The sequence below is a fragment of the Erpetoichthys calabaricus genome, chromosome 11 (assembly GCF_900747795.2).
Source record: "Erpetoichthys calabaricus chromosome 11, fErpCal1.3, whole genome shotgun sequence".
Lineage (NCBI taxonomy): Eukaryota > Metazoa > Chordata > Cladistia > Polypteriformes > Polypteridae > Erpetoichthys > Erpetoichthys calabaricus.
This window is the reverse complement of record NC_041404.2, coordinates 42,430,973-42,450,260: the sequence shown is the minus strand read 5'-3', so window position 1 is coordinate 42,450,260 and position 19,288 is coordinate 42,430,973. Positions and strand designations below refer to the sequence as shown.

Here is a 19,288-nt window from a genome sequence, read left to right as displayed (position 1 = left end):
AAGTAATTATCGAAGTAATGTAGATTACACACAGCTGTTAAAACGTACAAAATTCATTCGGGTACAAAGTTCAACACACTCTAGTTCTCCTAGTTTGTTTTCCTCCAGAATGCTTGTATCTATTCCTCTCTTGATCTAAGTCACTTAATATGTGACTTGTTCAAGACAATGTAAGTTTTTTTCCTATCAATAATACTCCCGTTTTTCATTCAGAAAGGTGTCCATTGAACGTAAATTCTACGGTCTTTCAAGTTTTTAGAAGAAAGCCAAGTAGACTGTTGACATTGCTATCAAGCTCAGTTATGTCAAACATCTCTAAAGCATTAAACAACATTCTCAAACCCAATTGACCCTAATTCAGGTGAATAGAGTGCTGGTGTCATTCCATAAGCAAAGTTGCAAAAAAAAAAATCAAAGCTCTAAAAAAAAAAAAAAGACTATATTATTTCTGGACCCATTCACGTATACAAATATTTGGGATGTGAGAGGAAAACCAGATTACTTAGAAATAAAGTGAGAAGAGACCAAATCTACACTATCAGTGTATAACCCCGTGTCCTGGTGCTGTTATGCACCCAAGCCTACTATCCATCCATCCATCCATTTTCCAACCCGCTGAATCCGAACGCAGGGTCACGGGGGTCTGCTGGAGCCAATCCCAGCCAACACAGGGCACAAGGCAGGAACCAATCCTGGGCAGGGTGCCAACCCACTGCAGGACACACACAAACACACCCACACACCAAGCACACACTAGGGCCAATTTAGAATCACCAATCTACCTAACCTGCATGTCTTTGGACTGTGGGAGGAAACCGGAGCGCCCGGAGGAAACCCACGCAGACACGGGGAGAACATGCAAACTCCACACAGGGAGGACCCTGGAAGCGAACCCAGGTCCCCAGATCTCCCAACTGTGAGGCAGCAGCACTACCCACTGCGCTACTGTGCCGCCCCCCAAGCCTACTACTATATCCAAATGCTGACTTTTCTCAGAACTGTATTATAATTTAATTAAAGAACATTAGTCAGTTTTACATGAAATTATCAATTTTAAATCTATCACAGTTTTATTCTATATGTACCTTTAAAAATAAAGGAGCTCTTCAGAGACATGCCTTAGCGGAAACACTTTTGGTTCCTCAATGAACCATCTACTTGAAGATTCCAGAAAAAAATAATAATATTCAGATCTATAAAAAGCTCCACAAACAACCATGAATAGATCTTAAGAAACTTGTAATATGCCACTAGGTTACAAATTTTTAAAGGACTTTTGCTGCATAGAATAACACAGGCTACGTTCGGGTTTTATTGATCTGTCAGTACCATCCTGGGTAGCCTACTATATATTTCTGTATTGCTTACATATAAAAAACCTTTTCAAATGTGGCAGTCGTTTTTTGAACAAAGCATTGCTTTACAATATTGAAACAAAGAAAGCCCATAGGAATTGAAATGTTTTTTAAAGATACAAATGAATGCAACTATTAAAAATTTTCAAATCGGTTATCTTACAAATGTTAAAGGATAACTGTAAAACTGACTTTGCTAGCAATAGAATATAACGCGCACTACCCTGCATACAACAGCTGTAAGTTTTTACATCGTTTGGATATTTAAATACATTTATTTCAAGCCTGGCATTTTGCATGCTTGGACTGCGGGGGTCGCTGTTGATCAATTAGGTGATTTTTTTCGACGCAGAGATGATAGCACCTCCCCTAAACACAACTCCATTTTTATCACAAAGACGGACTATCCTCGCCATACACAAAGAAGAAACCGATAATTCGTAAAATGGATACAAATATAAGCACATCTAAGACAGAGTATCGGATGTACGTGTAATGTTTCCTCGAGCGCATCATTAAGGAATACCAACAAAGGGGAGCTAATCGATTGCATTAAACGAGCGAACTGCTTTGTTTTGGTATCATTTGGAAAATGCAAGCCGGGACTCGAGTAAAGCAGGTACTGTTACTGATTTCTGTTGCGTTGCCCTCCTTTCTAGTTACCTCAGAGGTCCGTTATTCTATTCCAGAGGAAATGGTAAGGGGGACGTTTGTAGGTAATATTGCAAAAGACTTGGGATTAGATATTCAGAGGCTGAAAACAGGCAGGGCTCGTGTTTATACTGAAGGTGGTATTGAATACACTGAACTAAATATTAATAAGGGAATTATAGTTATTAAAGAACGAATCGACAGAGAGTATATTTGTGGAACTGCAACACCATGCTCTTTAAATTTTCAGATTGTTCTTGAAAATCCCATGGAATTTCACCGGGTTTCTGTTGATATTATAGATATTAATGATAATGACCCGACATTTCAAAGTGAAAGGTTTCAGTTAGAAATTATAGAGTCGTCTCTGCCAGGAATATTGTTTTCATTGCCTATTGCAATCGATAACGATGTAGGTAAAAACAGCTTGAGATCATACACACTCACACCTAATGATCATTTTACATTAAAATTAGGCACTGAATCGGATGGCAGCAATTCTGTAAGTTTATTATTAGAAACTCCTTTGGATAGAGAGGCACAAGAAGAACACCATTTGCTTTTAACGGCTGTTGATGGAGGCGAACCTCAGCGATCGGGTTCAATCGAAATTCAGATTATTGTGTTCGATGCTAATGACAATGCTCCCATTTTTACTCAGCCGCTTTATAAGGCAGCAGTGCTAGAGAACTCTCCGGTGGGCTCTGTGCTGGTTAAAGTTAGTGCAAATGACGCAGACAAAGATGTGAATGCGAGAATTAGGTATTTTTTCTCTCATATCTTAAATAATGCTCAAAACATATTTGAACTGAATCCAGATACTGGAGAAATTAAACTTATTGGCCAAACAGATTATGAAAATAATAAAATGTATGAAATGACGGTACAGGCCAAAGATTATGGAGGTCATGCGAGTTCCAGTAAAGTGATAATTGAGGTAATTGATATAAATGACAATGCACCGATTATAAATTTCATGTCACTTACGAGTCAAATCTCTGAAGATTCCTTACCTGGGACCGTGGTGGCAATGATTAATGTTCAAGATAAAGACTCCGACAAAAATGGCAAAGTTGCTTGCTTTATAGACAGTAACATTCCTTTTAAACTAAAATCTTCCTTAAATAATTTTTACAGTTTAGAAACCGACTCATTTCTAGACCGGGAAAAAATATCTTTTTATAATATTACTATAGTTGCCAGGGACGAAGGTGAGCCACCACTTACTACAACTCATACAATCTCACTAAAGATAAGCGATGTTAATGATAATCCTCCGAAATTTGAACAGCCGCATTACAAAACATACGTCATGGAAAACAATTCACCGGGATCTTCATTTTTTTCTGTGCGAGCCAAAGATGATGATTCGGGTCTCAACAACAGGATCTCTTACTTCATAGAAAACACCCGTGTAAGAAACACGTCGATATCTTTATTCGTTTCTATTAATTCTGATGAAGGTGTTCTTTATGCTGTACGTTCATTTGATTATGAGGAACTGAGTCATTTTCAGGTATTGGTTTCTGCTAAGGATGGGGGATCTCCAGCTCTCAGTACCAGCGTCATTATAGATGTATTTGTTCAAGACCAGAATGACAATGTTCCGGAGATTTTATACCCAGTTTTGAATAAAGGGTTACCACTTGCCGAATTCGTTCCTCGCTCTGCAGATGCTGGACATCTTGTTACTAAAATTATTGCCGTAGACAAGGACTCTAGCCAAAACGCTTGGCTTTCTTATAAAATCGTCAAATCAATTGATCAGTCACTTTTTGACATTGGATTACACAACGGTGAATTGAGAACTCTTAGGAACATTATGGATAAAGACTCTATAAAACAAAGACTAACTCTTTCAGTGGAAGACAGTGGACATCCTTCTCACTCAGCTACAGTTATTATTAACGTTGTCATCACTGATAACTTTGCACAGGCGTTATCAGAATTCAACGATCTTGCACAGAATAAGGACACTGACGCCGACATCACATTTTACTTAGTGCTCTCGCTAGTGATCGTCTCCTTTCTGTTCGTTATTTTCATTGTTGTTCTGATTTCTTTGAAATTCTACAAATGGAGACGCTCGAAACTTTTTAATGAATGTCTAAACGGAACCCTTCCCGTTATTCCTTATTACCCCCCACGTTATGCAGAAGTTGGAGCCACGGGGACACTTTGCCACGTCTACAATTATGAAGTCTGTCTCTCAACGGACGCTGGAAACAGTGACTTTAAATTTGTAAAACCGTTGATGCAGAATACTGTGGATGTTGACCCTAATGGAACAGAAAAAATGAGCCACGTCTCCAAGAGCGACTTAATTGCTGAAGAAGACACTCTTAAGGTAGGCTATGTTTGATTGCAATGAAATAGGTGACAGTCCTCCTTTTGCATGTCTTTCACTCAAGCCCTCAACAGTTATTATAATTTCTTTTCTGGTTTTCATTTTTTAATTAAAAACTTCAGAAAATGTTCATATATCCATCAATTCATTTTCGAAGCAGATTAATACTTTGCTGTTATTAAAGGACCGAATCCTATTCCCATCTGAGGGTTTTTAGTATTGTGACAAAATTACATATATGTATTGTTTAATTAATTTGATGGTAAAAAATAGAAACACTAGTATTTCAGTATGTTTCAGACTAGCACTTTTATTTCAAAGTAAGAACATTTACCAAGAATACTTAACACATTCACTAAATGCAGTGGTTCTCAAACTGTGGGGCGGGCCCCCCTAGGGGAGCGTGAAGAAACAAAAAGAGGGGTGCGAAGATGTGAAAAAAAGAAAACAAGAATCGAAAATATGAAAAATACATTTATTGAAACCAAAACAAATTAACTTAAACTACATTGTGATACTAGAAAAATAAATATAGAGTTAGATAAATGTTGAATAAAAGTTAAGTACGTATAATAAAATATGCATCTATGATATATCATTAATTTAAAAAGAACAAATCGGTATAAGTGGGCTCCTTTCAAAAAAACATTAGGGGGGCGTCATTAAAACTGTTATGAAAACTCGGGTCGCAAAAACTTAAAGGTTGAGAAATGCTGACTAAATGTATAAAACGTTTTACCAGCAAAACATCTTAATATGCCATATGACATATATGATTACATTTTTTAATTTACATTCATGTATCACTGGCAATTATTACTATTGAAAAAGTTTCCATACTCACACCAGGGGCCTCATGTATAACGCCATGGTAGAACTCACACTAAAACATGGCGTAAGCACAAAAGCGGAAATGTTCATACACACAAAAAACTCCAGATGCATAAATATGTGCGAACGCCAACTTCCACGTTCTTCCACTACATAAATCCCAGTCAGCGTGAAAAGTAATGCACATGCATGCACCTGCAGTTCCGCCCTAACTCCTCCCAGAATTACGCCTCTTTGAATATGCAAATTAATATTAATAGCCCTTAAGATCAGCCTTCTGTGAAAAGACAAAGGCAAAAGCACAAGGGAAAAATAGAAGAATTTCAGCGAATACCAAGTGGAGGCAAGGAAAAAACGTACTATTTCTTGGTTTAAACAGTGGTATAAACAACAAAAGGAAGTTGATCGAGTGACATAGCGTGTCGGAGAAACTCAAAAGCTCAAGTTCACACTCACTGCACAGTGCCCGAAATAAAAAAGAAGTTGTCACATATCAAAGTCGCAGTGAAAAGGCGAGTCGTAGCCCACCGTCTGAGTGTCATATGAAAGTTTATTAAGGTACAGAGAAAAAAAAAAGGCACACATTGGGAAAAAAGCTCAAAATGTCAACTTTAATCTCGAAATTTCCACTTTATTCACGTAGTTTATTTTGTCATTAAAGTAGAACATCATAAACTTCATCTTAAAATCGTTTAATTTACTAGTTTCTCAAATCTCATCGTAACTAAAGTAGCAAGTTAAATGCTTTGTTTTGTATTTGATCTTCTATGTGCTCTATGTGTGTGAATCACTATGTGCTTCTTAAACGGGCTTTCTCTTCCTCCGACAGGACACAGAATCCATTACATTCATAATATTACAGCTCTCTGAACAATTAAAATGATGAGATGTATACATGATATCATTTTCCTGATGATAGGAGTTAAAGCATGTTATTAAACATGGGAACATGGTGGCGCAGTGATTGTTCATGTTTCACGCAAGATGCTTGCTGCGTCGTACGCATCCTTTGATGAAATAATCTATTGTAGCAGTACTGTCTCTTTCAAACATACTAACCTCCAACTCCTGTCCTTACTTTTCTTTCTCCAAATACCCAATAACCACACAATCAGCTCTGTAACAGACGTTAAGCCATCTGTAAGCTTAGAACACTGATTCTTCAAAACTTTTAAGGAACATTAAAATATCTTCATAGTACATGTTTAATTATTCTATACATCCAGTGTCGCACCAGACCCAGCAAAAATACAGCACGAGGCAGGAACAACCCGTGAACGGAGCACCAGATCCTTGCTAGCGCAGCGACACCGTGTCCTCACATGTTTAATTATTAACAATATAGATTATTTAAATGAATTTAAAGTTTTATCTGTATAATATAATAAACACATTTTGCTGCATTTCATCTTAAAAATGATATTGTCATCATATGTACATACGTGCTTTATAATGTGGCTCAGATTGTGCAATATTATAACTGTATCACAAGTTTACTGTGAGATAATTGTACTTGTAAGTACTAACAGTTCTACAAGGAGCATTTGATAGACTGATTGAGTGCGTTTATAGTTCTTGGAATAAAATTGTTTCTGAACCACGAGGTCCGTACAGGAAAAGTTCTGAAGCGTTTGCCATATGAGAGCAGTTCAATAGACAGCATGGCTGAGGCAGAGTGTGCTTGATGCTGTATTCCAATAATTCCCTTTCCGATCAGCTGCTGCACAGCTGTGATTCCCCAATCTGATACAGTGATATAAATACTCTGAGTGGTGCAATGAGAGTAATATGGAAAAGGATGATCCACTGTGGCAACCCCTAACGGGAGCAGCTGAAAGAAGAAGAAAGTGCAGTGAGAGTAACAACGCAAAAGCAGCTGTGGTATTTGGAATACTTTGGCTCTTCCCTGGACCATTATATTGTTACAGGTTAATTACAATCAGATTCATTAAACTAATAAACAATATGCAGTTAGTTTCAGTGTATATGATAAAGCTACGTCAGGGATGTGGATCTAAAAAAGAAAGGGTAACCACACTGGAACAGTAGCACTGCTTTGACGCTGGGTGCCGCAAGTCTGCAAAACAGAGCGGAGAACTTGTGTACACCAGGGTATGAGGTACTGTGGAAATGTGCATGGCTTTACGCCAAGTTTAGGTTTTATACATTGCAATTTGAGCTTAGAAACGTTCGTGCGTAACATTTTTGTGCATACGCACCATTTATACATGAGGCTTCAGGTCATTTTGGAGTCATTTGTTAAACAACTCCACCTATATTTAGAATCTGAAAAGAAAATAAGTATCCACACAAAGAAAATCCTATACAAATCTATGAAGAATGTGAAAATATATAATGTCTGCCTGAAATTCATTAATTGTAGCTCTAAGAGAACAATGATACTTGCATACATGGTAACTTACTAAATAATTTAATGGTTTAATTTAATGAACACTATTACTGATCTACTTTTCCTGGTAAAAGCCATGGTAGCTAATGTTAAATTGGATGGACCAAGCTCCCTGCATTTAACTACTTCCCATTTTTTTCCTAAGGAATGTGCAAATGCTTTCAGACCATATACACTTTAAACCTCTTGTACATCTTTTATCCTTTTCTTTTTGTTGTGTCTAGTGCAACTACTATATATACTGCCACTGGCTCCAACGGAGCATAATAAATACAAGGCCAATCTATTTCTTCCCTTTCAAATCACAAAATCGAAGGTATAGTATTTGATCTGTGATAGTGTACTCTGCTATGGATTGCTATTCTGTTTAAGTTTAGGTCACACCTTGTTAAAGTTGGTATTAGGATAGGCTCGAAAATCCTGCTGCTTTGTATTGGAGAAAATGCATTTTAAAAATTAAGAGATGGATGTAACACTTACTCCGATATTTTGGAAATTTTACATATCGTGATTTAAGCCTCAAGATTGTCTGAGCACACTTTCCACATACATCCTCTGAGAACACCTTTTCATTTGCCCACAAGATGCAGTATTCTTATAACAAAATAATACTACCTAGAGACTGAAATTTCACATTTAATATACGTGTATTAAACATATACTGAGGGATAGTTAGGAATATTTAAAAACTGCTTACAGGAAAAGCAACTGGTGATTCTTCCAGATGCAAAATGTTAAAGATCCTTCTGCTATACGCACGTAAAACCAAACTTGTGTGACTCAGTGAAGGATTAAATTTGTCCTAGATGAATCTGAGTTAGCAATTTCTCTGTTACTTGGCCAAGTGCAAATAAACTAGGCAGAACCATATTTTCATTGTTACCCATCACTGTAAAAAATCAATCCTACTCCCAATTAAAAAATATTAAGTAACTGATTACAATGTGCTTTTTGAGTTTGCTCAACATTACGTTGACAAATCCTGCCAATTACAAAATTTGAGTTCACTGGATACAAGCTACACTATGCCAAACTAAGAAAATTAAATTAGCTCAAGTAGAAATAACTAATATGTAAACACAGCATTAAGCCCATCTAACATAAATTTTAGGGCTTTGTCAATGTCATCTCTAATTGGCGCAACTAGAAAACCTATGCTGAATAAACGTAAGTAAATTTAGGCAAACTTCAAGGTAGTAATTCAAGAAATTAATATATTTATTTTTTGCAAACTCAAAAAGCACATTGTAATCAGTTACTTAAGAACTCTGACTTTATTGAGCAACATATTCTATTTTAACAAAAAAGAAAAAACAGCTTTTTTGAAAATAATGCAGCTTTATTTTCTTAGACATGGCATTACATTATTATTACAATGTGAAATATGAAAATCATTTATACAAATGTATTTATATTCAGTACATTCAAATTTTGTCTTAATAACATTGTTATCATTACTAATAACCACAAGCCATGCCATCTCTGATGTTGTGGAATCTTAATTTGAAAAGTGTTACATCAATAATTCCAAAATTTTTGAACAGAACCTGCACAAGGTAAAGGGATTCTGTCATAACATTAACACTAAAGTGCAACTGAGAAAGAATTTCACACAAAGAAAAGTAGCTATTGCAATGTTAATCTAAAATCAAAAGACAAGCACATCCTATTCTGCAGATCTGAGACACATTTGTCTAACATTTATACAGCATATTTTTGAGTGACAGTACTCTATGTGAGTATGAGTCTCCAATATTTAGAAACACCTTCTGCACTGTTTCAAAAGTGAATTTAAGTTCTTTTGGGTACTGAATGTTTCGAGCATACAGAAGACCAACATGTATGACAAATGCAGTTGTGAAGTCGACAAGCTCTTCAGTTACTACTCGACCTTCTATTACCACAGCCACATTCATTGCCGCAGCTCCAGGATTGGTCTCATGGTGCCTCACAACCTCTAATATTCCTATCTTCATTTCATTTGTATATATTTGAAGGGAGTCTGTATCCTAAAAATATAGAACAATAATATAGTTAAAGTGTGAAAAAATAAACCATAGTTGACTCTTTTCCAAAGCCAAGTGAAAGGTTGTCTACCAACTTAACTTTCTAGTTTGTTAATCATTTAGTTTTACATTTCCAACAGAACTTACATGACATGTTGTTGATAACTTCTTGTATTCTCTTAAGTACAGAGGTAGTCCTTGTAGAACCATTGCCCTCTTGTGTGTGGTAACATCCATAGTCTGAAAAGTACAGTAACAAGAATGATAGTCATAGAGGTAGAATATACAAAGAAATAATATTTGAACCGAATGACAATTTAAGAAAACTTTAAACAAAACAACTAAATATATTTGACATATTTTCTTCCTCATTACTGTACATATACAAAAATCCATCTTTGTTAAATGATCCAAATAATAAAAGGATTTTGCACTTCTGCAAATTATTTAAAATGTATGCACAGATCCAGACACACACAAAAAAAAAATGCTATTAACCTGGATAATTTAAATTGTCAATTTATAATAAACAGAATAGCTCAGGAATTTACTTTTATTTCTGGTAAAATATTGTTTGTGTAAATCTCACCATTAAATAAAACTGTAAATTAATACATTATGAATTTGTAGTCCATGACATTGGAGGGAATATGTGCAGTGCCAATGACTCAGATATAAACATGCAGTGGTGTGAAAAACTATTTGCCCCCTTCCTGATTTCTTATTCTTTTGCATGTTTGTCACACAAATGTTTCTGATCATCAAACACATTTAACCATTAGTCAAATATAACACAAGTAAACACAAAATGCAGTTTGTAAATGGTGGTTTTTATTATTTAGGGAGAAAAAAAAATCCAAACCTACATGGCCCTGTGTGAAAAAGTAATTGCCCCCTGAACCTAATAACTGGTTGGGCCACCCTTAGCAGCAATAACTACAATCAAGTGTTTGCGATAACTTGCAATGAGTCTTTTACAGCGCTCTGGAGGAATTTTGGCCCACTCATCTTTGCAAAATTGTTGTAATTCAGCTTTATTTGAGGGTTTTCTAGCATTAACCGCCTTTTTAAGGTCATGCCATAGCATCTCAATTGGATTCAGGTCAGGACTTTGACTAGGCCACTCCAAAGTCTTCATTTTGTTTTTCTTCAGCCATTCAGAGGTGGATTTGCTGGTGTGTTTTGGGTCATTGTCCTGTTGCAGCACCCAAGATCGCTTCAGCTTGAGTTGACGAACAGATGGCCGGACATTCTCCTTCAGGATTTTTTGGTAGACAGTAGAATTCATGGTTCCATCTATCACAGCAAGCCTTCCAGGTCCTGAAGCAGCAAAACAACCCCAGACCATCACACTACCACCACCATATTTTACTGTTGGTATGATGTTCTTTTTCTGAAATGCTGTGTTCCTTTTACGCCAGATGTAACGGGACATTTGCCTTCCAAAAAGTTCAACTTTTGACTCATCAGTCCACAAGGTATTTTCCCAAAAGTCTTGGCAATCATTGAGATGTTTCTTAGCAAAATTGAGACGAGCCCTAATGTTCTTTTTGCTTAACAGTGGTTTGCGTCTTGGAAATCTGCCATGCAGGCCGTTTTTGCCCAGTCTCTTTCTTATGGTGGAGTCGTGAACACTGACCTTAATTGAGGCAAGTGAGGCCTGCAGTTCTTTAGACGTTGTCCTGGGGTCTTTTGTGACCTCTCGGATGAGTCGTCTCTGCGCTCTTGGGGTAATTTTGGTCGGCCGGCCACTCCTGGGAAGGTTCACCACTGTTCCATGTTTTTGCCATTTGTGGATAATGGCTCTCACTGTGGTTCGCTGGAGTCCCAAAGCTTTAGAAATGGCTTTATAACCTTTACCAGACTGATAGATCTCAATTACTTCTGTTCTCATTTGTTCCTGAATTTCTTTGGATCTTGGCATGATGTCTAGCTTTTGAGGTGCTTTTGGTCTACTTCTCTGTGTCAGGCAGCTCCTATTTAAGTGATTTCTTGATTGAAACAGGTGTGGCAGTAATCAGGCCTGGGGGTGGCTACGGAAATTGAACTCAGGTGTGATACACCACAGTTAGGTTATTTTTTAACAAGGGGGCAATTACTTTTTCACACAGGGCCATGTAGGTTTGGATTTTTTTTCTCCCTAAATAATAAAAACCACCATTTAAAAACTGCATTTTGTGTTTACTTGTATTATATTTGACTAATGGTTAAATGTGTTTGATGATCAGAAACATTTTGTGTGACAAACATGCAAAAGAATAAGAAATCAGGAAGGGGGCAAATAGTTTTTCACACCACTGTATACAGTATGATTTAGCTTGTTCTATAAAATCATTTTGCATACATTTGATAAGTCTATGGGTTTGCCACATGCACCTTCATAAGCAAACAGTTTAACAGCCTTAATTACAACACTGCCCTGCACATACTACTTTAAGTTCATGCTTATGACTATAAAACAATTATTTCCTGATCCTTATTACGTACCTGTTCATCTAGTAATTCTAAAAGTAATTTCAATTCATGTGCCATCTTGCCTCCTTTTGCTCTGTACATTTTGATCAGAGCTGTCGAATGCTTGTCCAAGGATGTCAGCGATGTTTCTTTCAATTGCACCTGGGTAATGCAATAAAATTCTGTATATACCTGTAACAAAATTCAGGAATTAATAATGTACTTATTTTCAAGATACTAGCTTCGCTACTCGACAATTAATTTATAAGATTAGATAAAACTCACCTGTTGCTCTATGAGAAGGCCTGGCCATCTCTGTTGGACTACAGAGACCAGCGGTTCATCCATGACAATCTCCTTTATTCTCAGGGAAAAAGTGAGGTCCTGAAAAAATATCATTTAACCCTTCAAGTATTTGCTGGGTAGCACTTTTTGACATGTGAAGAACAGTTTGCATACAAAAAAAGAGAGAAGCAAGTTTGTGCTCAACTGCATCTCCTAAATCCTCAGTGCAAGCAACACATCCACTACCTACATGATCATCCATCCATCCATCCATTTTCCAACCCGCTGAATCCAAACACAGGGTCACGGGGGTCTGCTGGAGCCAATCCCAGCCAACACAGGGCACAAGGCAGGAACCAATCCCGGGCAGGGTGCCAACCCACCGCAGACATGATCATCCTCACCATCAATAAGAGGTCCACTATTGTCTGCAGCAGAGCTACTATTAGGACTGTCTTCTTGGCCTGTATGATTACTACTTAAAATGGATAGCCTGAAATCATGAAAAGACTGACCCTTATGCTTCCTAATTTTATGTACATTAAATGTGGTATATACATTGGTCTGAAAGTCACAGTTTACAAAAGGACATTTCACATATTCATAGTTTTTAGATGTTTTCTTATATGGCTGTAAAAGGTCTTCCCATCACAGATATCTTGAAATTTACAAAGTTCACAGCTCAAACAAGCCAAATCCTTGATAACTTTTGAAAGGGTAGCATTGGGATGTATTCTGTTGAGATGTGTCTTAACGCACCTGCAGTCCGGAATGAACAAATGCAGTCACTGTGAATGCAAGGAAACGATGAATATGGTCCACGCCAGTGCTTCAATGTATAATGTCTGAGAAGTGTGTCCTGAGCTGTAGTACAAAATGTACAGAGCTTGCAATGCATGAAGACCCTAAAAATCACAATAAAGAAATAAGAGCTGATTTGGATGGCCTTCATAAGAGTTTGTATACCATAACACTGCATTAAATAGAATTAAAGTAGGTTTAGTTAATATATGAAATCATATCTTAATAATTCTATCACAAATGTCTAAGGTGGTACAGTATCTGAAAATGAACACAGTAAACTACACATCACGTTTACACCTGAGCAGTCGTGTGGTGCGACTTATATTTATTAACATATGTTTGTGAGGGTATATTTTTTTTTTCCTTGAAGGAGCTAAGAATTGTTGTTGAGGTCTGCTCAGTGTGTTAATTTTAGGTCCTTCCCCCTTTACCACTCGCTTTCTCCCTCTAGGACACACACCCCAATTTTCCTCTATAAAAGAAACAGCATAAATTGAATGTACACAAGAAAGAAAGGAGTACTCCAACCAGTAATCGTGCGTCTGCCTTTACAAGCTGTTATGCCTATGCACCACAGCACCCGTAATAATTTACTAGAACATTCAGTTGAAAAAAAAGCGCCGTCACCACAGAAGCGTGCACGCCATCTTTTACTTTTTTCGACTGTATGCAATTTTACGAAAAAAACGGTACTGAATAGAATATTGATGTCATTTTATTAATTTACCGTTTAAAAAACAAAATTATCTGACCGTTGTTGTACTCTCTTATTGCCGAATCCACTTGAATAAAGTGTAATCATCTGCGTTCAGTCTCTACTCTAAACTTTAGTATGGTGCCTCAAAAGCTCGAGTTGGTCACCGCAGCTACTACAGGAATTCAGACCGCTAACTTTAAGTGAAAAAAGTGTCCTGACGTCGGGTTTTGAGGTATAAAAACACAAGTTGTTACAGTGAAAAAAGGAAAGAGGGAAATATCGCAATTACGTGGCTTTTGATAAAAAACTTAGTGCCACCACAGTAAGCACAACTGAGCTTTCATTTTATAATTATTCATTTTTCAGATTCTGTTATAGTCACTAAAATCTTCCGTAATTAACGGACCCGCCGTCATTACACGTTGCAAATAACACAAGCGAACATTAAACACATAAAAAACTTTTTTACGTTCGGCAGTTGGTTATAATCGATGGTCGTCGAAGTTAGTAAGGTTACTCGCGTGGTAACTGTTAATACTTCGTACCCCGATTTTTTATGGTTTTCAACAAAGGAAAGTCCTACTCTTGTAAATGCATGTACTTACCTTAAGTCGGGGCTCTCAAACGTTCGTAACAGATTCTGGAGTCGTGGAGTCATGCACGTGTCCAAATCTCATAAATCAAGAATATTCTCGCAGGACATGCGCATTTCGCAAAAGAAAAACTCGCACAAACAACAGATTATTAATTCTCACAATGATGATTTTTACATTTGAACCCAAAAGAAAAATAGAACTCACATCTGCGCCACACAATGAAGAAACGATTGTCAAGCTAAACATTTAACACAGAAATGCTGGAACAACAAACATTTTTACACTGGGTCGACTATCACTTAGTTACATTTTTTACAGTGGCATGATTTGGGGAATATCATTGTCATTCAACTTGGGAAATTTTAAAGGAAAAAATAATCTACTCCATACTGAATTTAACTTTATTCTGATTCAATTCTGCTGAAAGTTTTCAATACAAGTGTTTTGTTTCTGGTTCTATGTCCTGATCAGATTAGGAATTGTCCGGAGGAAGCATCCCTTTATATTAAATGTTGAAAATCTAGACTTGCAGTTTCTTTCTTTTTGGGTTATTCAGTGATCGTCTTTAACTATCTTTGAAAAATATATTCCTTTTCAAATTTTCTCAGTCATCCATTAATTCATCAATATATTAAAACAAAACATAATACTAACTTATCAAACCATTCTTAGTCAAATTCAGGGATCCTGTTCACCTGACAAATCAGCGGCAGTTGTCAGGCAAGAAGGTGGGAATCACCCCTGTAGAATAAATGAGTCAATCACAAGGGATACTCCTGCCCAAGACTACACCATTAAAATTGGAAAGATTTAGCTTTTTTTAACTGTTTTTGAGTGAGTCTGTCATTGATGTCACTACGGACAACATTTTGTATTACTCTCATCTCAATGCTATGCGTTATCACGTTATATTTTTACTGTATGTGTGCATGTGTGTGCCCTTGCTACCACAATCAAAAGGTTTTCAAAACTCAATTAAATTTCTGCTTACCAATTTTGTTTCTGGTCACTTTGGGAAATTTAATGTTTACTTACCAAGCTTGTCCTATACTTAGCTATAACATTCTCTATATGGATACCGTTAAAATGGGGCAGACATTTTTGTACAACGCTATGCATTACACTTCAAATTTAAATACAAAACCTATTGTAATGGAAATATTTTCAAAAATCCTTCTGCATAGATATATATAATATGCTGATGTTAAACATTTTCCAATTTGTTACCTTAACAATGTCATTAGAATATAATGCATACTGCACTGCATACTGCAGCTGTAATGTTTTAGATCCTATGTGGATTTCAGCACATTAATTTTATGGCTCACGTTCCATGAGAGTTTTGCTTCATAAAGATAAACACACTACTTTACAATTCACTGATAAATAAGTGTTATCTAAAACATTTGTCGAGGTTTTGCATTTTTATACTTGGACTACGAGCGCCGCTGTTGATCAATTAGGTGATTTTTTTTCGACGCAGACATCTGAGAGCACCGCCCGTATCAACTCCACATTTTCACAAAGACGGCTGTCCTCGCCTCACACAAAGACGGAACGGACTAACCATAAAATGGATACAAATATAAGCAAAACTAAAACAGACGATCGGATATGTATGCAATGTTTCTTTTAATGGATCTTCAAGGAATACCTCGAAATATCTAAGAAGAGTTATTCGATTGTATTAAACGAGCAAGCTTCTTTGTTTTCTGATCATCTGAAAAATGTTATCCTGGACTCGTATAATTCAGGTACTGATTATAATGTTGTCCGCCTTTCTAGTTACCTCGGAGGTCCGTTATTCTATTCCAGAGGAAATGGCAAGGGGGACATTTGTAGGTAATATTGCAAAAGACCTGGGAATAGATATTCGTAGGCTGCAAACAGGGAGGGCTCGTATTTATACTGAAGGGGGTATGGAATACATTCAACTAAATATAAATAAAGGAATTATAGTTATTAAAGAAAGAATCGACAGAGAGCAGATTTGTGGTTCTCAAACTTCCTGCTCCTTACATTTTCAGATTGTTCTTGAAAATCCGATGGAATTAAATAGAATTTCTGTCGATATCGTAGATATTAACGATAATGATCCGACGTTTGAAAGTCAAAGCTTTCAGTTAGAAATTATAGAGTCGTCTCTGCCAGGAGTATTATTTTCATTGCCGAGTGCCACAGATAAAGACGTAGGTATAAACAGCTTGAAATCCTACACTCTCACACATAATGATCATTTTATATTAAAGTTAAGCCCAGAATCTGATGGGAGCAGTTCTGTGAGTTTATTATTAGAAACGCCTTTGGACAGAGAGTCACAAGAAAAACACGTTTTGCTTTTAACAGCTGTTGATGGGGGTGAACCTCAGCGGTCGGGTTCAATCGAAATTCAGATTACTGTGCTCGATGCTAACGACAATGCTCCCATTTTTACTCAGTCGCTTTATAAGGCAGCAGTGCTAGAGAACTCACCGGTGGGCTCTGCGCTGATTAAAGTTAACGCAAATGACGCAGACAAAGGCTTATATGGGAAAATCAAATATTTTTTCTCTCGCATTTCACAAAATGCACAAAATATATTTGAACTGAACCCAGATACTGGAGAAATTAAACTTATTGGACAAACAGATTATGAAAATAATAAAATGTTTGAAATGACGGTACAGGCCAAAGATTATGGTGGCCATGTTAGTTCCAGTAAAGTGATAATTGAAGTAATTGATGTTAATGACAATGCACCAATTATAAATGTCATGTCACTCACGAGTCAAATCTCTGAAGACTCGTTACCTGGGACCGTGGTGGCAATGATTAATGTTCAAGATAAAGACTCAGACAAAAATGGTAAAGTCACTTGCTTTATAGATAGTAACATTCCCTTTAAACTAAAATCTTCCTTAGATAATTTCTACAGTTTAGAAACTGATGCATTTCTAGACCGGGAAAAAATATCGTATTATAATATTACTATTATTGCCAGAGACGAAGGTGAGCCGTCACTGTCTGTTACTCATATAATTACTTTACAGATAAACGATGTCAATGACAATCCTCCGACATTCGAACAGCCGCATTACAAAACTTACATTATGGAAAACAATTCTCCGGGGTCTTCTATTTTTTCCGTGAAAGCCAAAGATGTCGATTCGGGACTCAACAGTAGAATATCTTATTTTATTCAAGATACCACTGTTTATAACATTTCGATATCCTCATTCGTTTCTATTAATTCTGATGAAGGTGTTCTTTATGCTGTACGTTCATTTGATTATGAGCAATTGAGTCATTTTCAGGTGTGTGTTACAGCTAAGGATGGGGGATCTCCAGCTCTCAGTACCAGTGTCATTATAGATGTATTTGTTCAAGACCAGAATGACAATGCCCCGGAGATTTTATACCCAGTTTTGAATAAGGGCTTATCACTTGCCGAATTCATACCTCGCTCTGCGGGAGCTGGACATCTCGTTACTAAAATTGTCGCTGTAGACAAGGACTCTTGGCAAAATGCTTGGCTTTCTTATAAAATCGTCAAATCGATTGACCAGACATTTCTTGAAATCGGGTTACACAACGGTGAATTGAGAACCCTTAGACAAGTTATGGATAAAGACTCTACAAAACAAAGAATAACTATTTTAGTGGAAGACAGTGGACAACCTTCTCACTCAGCTACAGTTATTATTAACGTTGCTATTACTGAGAACTTTGCAAGGGCGTTTTCAGAATTCAACGATCTCTCGCAGGATAAGTATGCTGGTGGAGACCTCACATTTTACTTGGTGCTCTCTTTGGCGATAGTCTCCTTTATGTTCGTTATTTTCATTGTTGTTCTGATTTCTTTGAAATTCCACAAATGGAGACGCTCGAAACTTTTCAATGAATGTTCAAATGGGGCTCTCCCCGTTATTCCGTATTATCCTCCTCGTTATGCAGAAGTTGGAGCCACCGGGACACTTTGCCATGTCTATAACTATGAAGTCTGCCTCACAACGGATTCTGGAAACAGTGAATGTAAATATGTACAACCGTTGATGCAGAATACTGTTGATCCTAATTCAGCAGAACAAAACAGTGACATCTTCAAGAGTGATTTAACTACAGAACACGACACTCTTAAGGTATGATTTATAACAACTGAATCTCTGCACAATACTTTTCTCCAAAATTCCATACACTGCTTATCCAGGCATCATACTGTAGCTGTTCATTGTGTAGCAGCACCTCTGCTTGGGTTCAGAAACATAATACAGACTTTAGTCCAATAAGAAAGTCCTTTATATATCAACTTAGAACTAATTTAGACAGGTATGCTGCATTCTTTGAAAGATTTTGCATTGTACAAAGTATAATCTAATTTATAGCATTTTTATTACATGTTTATATTTTAGTTGCTTTTGCTGTTTGAATAACTTTTGTGTAGATGCTAACTGGAGAAAGAACCAAAAATCAGAATGTGTAGACTGACGTTAAGTAGTAGAGAGACCAAAATTGTTTTTTGTTCTGATATTTCCTAGAAGATACAACTATGAGGGGAAATATTTTCGATTGAAAAAAAAAAAAAAGATCTTTAGTTAACAATGACTACTAATATCAATAGTGACTCCTTCTAATTAATGGCCAAGAGGAGGTACAATTTATGACAATGAAAATACTAATATATTTGCTATGAACCATTGTTTTGTCATTTTTGAGCATATATCTTCTGCATTGCTCATGGTAATTCTGATTGGCTCAGTTACCTTTCTTTCAGTCCTTACATGATCATATTTTATTAGGTTTTTATTTAATCAAATTGCCATGATGCATGGAGTAAAATGAGGACATACAAGAGTTATTACAAAAGAAAACATTC

General features: G+C 36.6%; 1 protein-coding gene across 1 annotated transcript; it reads left to right on the top strand.

The window, feature by feature from the left end:
• The first annotated feature begins 1,491 nt into the window (after nucleotides 1–1,491).
• Nucleotides 1,492–18,635, top strand: LOC114661274 (protocadherin gamma-A8-like). The gene is made up of 2 exons (XM_028814488.2): nucleotides 1,492–2,345; nucleotides 16,553–18,635. Exons 1-2 carry the CDS (start codon nucleotides 1,948–1,950, stop codon nucleotides 18,558–18,560), a joined length of 2,406 nt encoding a protein of 801 aa, XP_028670321.2. The 5' UTR covers nucleotides 1,492–1,947; the 3' UTR covers nucleotides 18,561–18,635.
• Nucleotides 18,636–19,288: the final 653 nt, after the last annotated feature.